General features: G+C 45.5%; 1 protein-coding gene across 2 annotated transcripts in view; it reads left to right on the top strand.

Moving 5' to 3' along the window:
* Positions 1-4,269, top strand: part of ABCC5 (ATP binding cassette subfamily C member 5) — an 88,575-nt gene that overhangs the window by 44,738 nt on the left and 39,568 nt on the right. For both annotated transcript variants that reach the window (XM_007468933.1, XM_007468934.1), the window contains one exon: positions 1,998-2,069. In XM_007468933.1, the coding sequence (XP_007468995.1) occupies positions 1,998-2,069 (72 nt within the window). The remainder of the gene's footprint in view (positions 1-1,997; positions 2,070-4,269) is intronic.

Below are 4,269 nucleotides of genomic sequence, written 5' to 3'. Positions count from 1 at the left end.
AGGGAAACAAGGAGGGAAGTGAGAAGAACCAAGGAAAAACATAAGAGTTTTCTGGACCAAGGGTGGTGGTAAGGAATGTTCATCTACTTAACTGGAAGTGGGCTTAGCGGGTACTAATGCGGTGTGAGGCCTGTTACACAGATCCGGAGCTGGACTAAAGGGAAAACAGAAAGCTCCCAGCTCTTGGAAGCTATAGATAAGAGCGGGGGGAGATGGTCCTCTATGAGACCACCTGCAATAACCAGCATGGTTCATCCCTGGCGGGCACACAAGTCAGTTTCTATAGCTCCAATTTTTTAAAAAATTAATTAATTAATTATTTTATTTTTGCCTGTGTTGGGTCTTTGTTGCCGCACAAGGGCTTTCTCTAGTTGTGGCGAGCGGGGCTACTCTTGGTTGCAGTGCACGGGCTTCTCATTATGGTGGCTTCTCTTGTTGCAGAGCATGGGCTCTAGGCTCACAGGCTTCAGTAGTTGCGGCACATGGGCTCAGTAGTTGTGGCTCGCGGGTTCTAGAGTGCAGGCTCAGTAGTTGTGGCGCACAGGCTTAGTTGCTCCGCGGCATGTGGGAATCTTCCTGGACCAGGGCTCGAACCGCTGTCCCCTGCATTGGCAGGCAGATTCTTAACCAGTGCACCACCAGGGAAGTCCAGACTTCAATTAACTTTTAACAGCAGGCTCCTTATTTAATAACGATTATCTTGATTGAGGCAACTATATCACATTGCTGATCAGCTCTATTAGAGGATTATTCCTTGTAATCAGCTGAAATTTACGCTTCTCCTTTCTATCTATTGATCCTCCTTCTGCCCTTTACCGTCCACGTTCACATGACAGACCTTTAGCTATTTGAAGAGATACCACAATTCCCCCAGCCCCCCTCTTTAGGGAAGAGGTAGGAAGTTAATATTCACCTGATGTCTTCTGTGCCCCAGGCACTTACTTCATTGTTGACATCTTTAGTGACCATTCAGTCATCGGAACAGCGTTTTCTCTGTGTTAACCTGACCGACCTGAGCAGAATCTGAGCCTGTGACTTGGTCTCCTCATCATGACCGGGCTGTAATCTTTCAACCTCCTGAACCATGTCAAAAACTTTGTCCAATATACTTTTATTAAGTACCAGACACTGTGTTCGGTCCTGCAAGGATGGCTCCTTACAAGTTGCTCAAAGCTCAGTTAGAGAGACAGTATTCGTTTAAGTAATAAGACCAAGTCCACACACTTGGCAAGTGCTGGTGGAGCTGGGATTCAAATCAAGACCTGACTGCCTCCAGAATCCACGCTGTTTCCACACCACCACTCTCCATGCCTCTCCTCGCTGCCAGTCTTGAGGCAACAGAGTGTTGCTGAACAAGTGGCCCTGTTAAAATCATCTGTCAGTTCTTGAAAACGTTTAACACTGCCCATGGAGAACTCATCATTTTGCCTGAGGATATTCAGTTAATCACAGGCTTGGTTTTCCACTTTCATGTGGGATTGATGGTAAAAATATGCCCTCAGATTCTTCGAGGTGTTTTGTAGGAAAATGGAAACAACAGTGCACAGTGTACATAATTTTTATGAAAATGATTTATAGACCCTGGAGAAAAAAATCATATAAAATAAAATGAAAATAAAGTAATTTTCAAGAGTCCCGTCCTCTCTTCCAAAAACAACAAGAAAAATAAACAAGTTATCAAAAAAGCATGGGTTACCAACAAAGTAGGAAAGGGGGTAGGCCTTTCTAAAAGTGATGTCGGATACCTTAATGTCTGTCACATTTAATTTTTCCAAAAGGCTTACACATCTGTTACCTCAGTGCATCCCCACAGAAACCCTATGACGTGGGTGGCTGATGAGGGAGAAAAGAGGTAAGTAACTTGCTAGGTCCTCAGGATGACATTCCCATAGTGATGCACTGTCGTTGACATTTTTTTCTTCAAAGAAATCCGAAGTCCTAGAGATGAATGGTCAGTAGTGCTTTAACGACCTTCCTCTCTCGTGTGCTTTGTCCAGGGTAAACTGGTTGGAATCTGTGGCAGTGTGGGAAGTGGAAAAACCTCTCTCATTTCATCCATTTTAGGCCAGGTAAGATTTTGTTATTGTCCTTGGCATTTTCTGCTTCTTTCTCTGGATTCTGCTTAGCCAGAGTCTCAGGAAAAATGAACTTATTTCCTGAAGAGAGTCAGGAAAGGTGGAAACAAAATGACCCTAGGTCTGTATCATACCCCACCCCCTGCCTTTCCTACCCCTTAACAACAGCACTGTATCTGGAAGGGGGCTGAATGACTGATTGATACCCAGCTGGAGTCATTTGTTTCTCTTGCCTTCTTTTATTCAGCATGTATTTACTGAGTGCCATAGGTATGCCGGACAGTGTGTTGGGAAATGTCAGAGGTAAGGGATGGACAAACTGAAGACTGCCAGCAAATGGACCAGCCTCACCAGCCTCCCTGTCAGAGGGAGAGCCTTCAGGATTTGATCTAGAAGTAAAGACCCACTCCGTTTTCAGCCTAACCATTGAAAGAATTATGCCCTCAAGGAGTCCATGGTCTGGGACTTCCCTGGAGGTCCAGTGGTTAAGACTCCATGCTCCCACTGCAGGGGGCGTGGGTTTGATCCCTGGTCGCAGAATTAAGATCCCGCATGCCACGTGGCACTGCCCAAAAGAAAAAAAAAAAAAAGGAGTATCCATGGTCTGATTGGGGTGCTAGGCCTTCTAGACACACAAGCACAGCACAGGGCAGTGAGTGAATAGTGCTCAGAGGGCCCGGAAGAGGGCTCTCAGCATTTGGATTAAACTAGCTTGACTTGTTGGTTGAGATGAGGATAAACTTAAGGTTATTCCTCCTGATGGATGAAGTCCTCTGAGTCATTTTTCCATATTGAGGAAATTAAACAAATGGGAGAAGGGGCTGGGGAAGATTGTTTTGTAGCATCCAGTCTGTGGAATATTTGGTCCTGTTAAGCATCACTGTCACAGTTGATGGAGTTGTGGCTCTCCTCTAGAGCAGTGGTGCCCGGGGTGGTCTGAGGAAACCTGTATTCAAATCATCTGGAGGTGCAGCTTCCCACCCACACCCGCTTCTGCTTTATGAGGCTGTACAGTGATTGGGCTCAGCCAGTGGTCTTCGTAAAAAGCCACAGACCTCCTATGTAATTTCTGGTCATCAGCCAGATTTCAGGGCCAGTGATGAGAGACACAGGTGGAGTGAAGGGGAAGGAGGGTTAGTGGGCAGCAGTTAAATTGAAAAATGAGTGGGTCTTTGCTTCTGGATCAAATCCTGACAGGCTTCTCTCTGACAGAGAGTCTGGGAATACCGGTCAGCCCTGCTTCTTTAGAGTGTAACTCTTTGTTGGCAGTCTGCAGTGTGGGGTGTCTGTACTGTGGCAGCCGAGAGAGCTGGATTTCCACAGTTAGACCCTCAGGGGGTTTCTGAACACTTGAGTGCATTATCAGTGTACTTACCTGTTTGGGGGCAGTTGTGGTACTGTGTTACGGCCTGTGTGTGTACACTGTGCATTACCATGTTTGAGAGGACAAACTTGTATGTGCAGATTGGTTAATGAAACTGTTTCAAGCTATAGCATTCCTAACCCAAGACAAACGTCTACTGTTAGTTCCAAAAGGAACACTGAAAGAGCATAAAATGGGTAAATCGATTCATGTCGACCACTGCAACTGAAAACACAATTCAAATCACATGGCTCATCATGTAGTCTCTTCATGTTGGAGGGGAGGGTCTGTCATCATTGTATAGATACTCAGTAATACTAGTTGATGTCTAACTGGAATTTTTTTTCCCCTCTGGTCCTCATTTTACAGAAGCAGCTGACGTAGCCAACAGCCTGTATTAATTCTGTGGATGAGTTGACCAGCGCTCATCTTGAGGCAGGGACTAGCTCTAAATCTTTACAGCATATACTCCCCAGTGGAATTCTGCAGGGGCCTTCTACTTGTGCTTCCTTCGATTAGAACAGTTTGCAGTTAGGAAAAAAGGATAATAAAGTAGCTTATGGGTTGCTGAATGAAGTATTTGTTCATTCAAGTCATGGGTTTTGCTGGGCTCCCATCACACATAAGCAAGGAGAACTTTGATTTTCTTGACTGCTGTAGCTACTGCTGTAGCTTTGCTCTCTGTGGAACAAAGGTGAGGTCCAGATTTGGGTTCAAAAAGCATCCAAGGAAATTGCCAAGATTTTCAACTCCGCCGTGGAATGTCGGGGGTTCTGCTGGCTCAGGGTGATGGTTTTGCATTGTGATGCCATTAGATGGTGTCTCTTTCCC

Source organism: Lipotes vexillifer, unplaced genomic scaffold (assembly GCF_000442215.2).
Source record: "Lipotes vexillifer unplaced genomic scaffold, Lipotes_vexillifer_v1.1 scaffold263, whole genome shotgun sequence".
Classification (NCBI taxonomy): Eukaryota; Metazoa; Chordata; class Mammalia; order Artiodactyla; family Lipotidae; genus Lipotes; species Lipotes vexillifer.
This window is presented reverse-complemented; position numbering and strand designations above follow the sequence as displayed.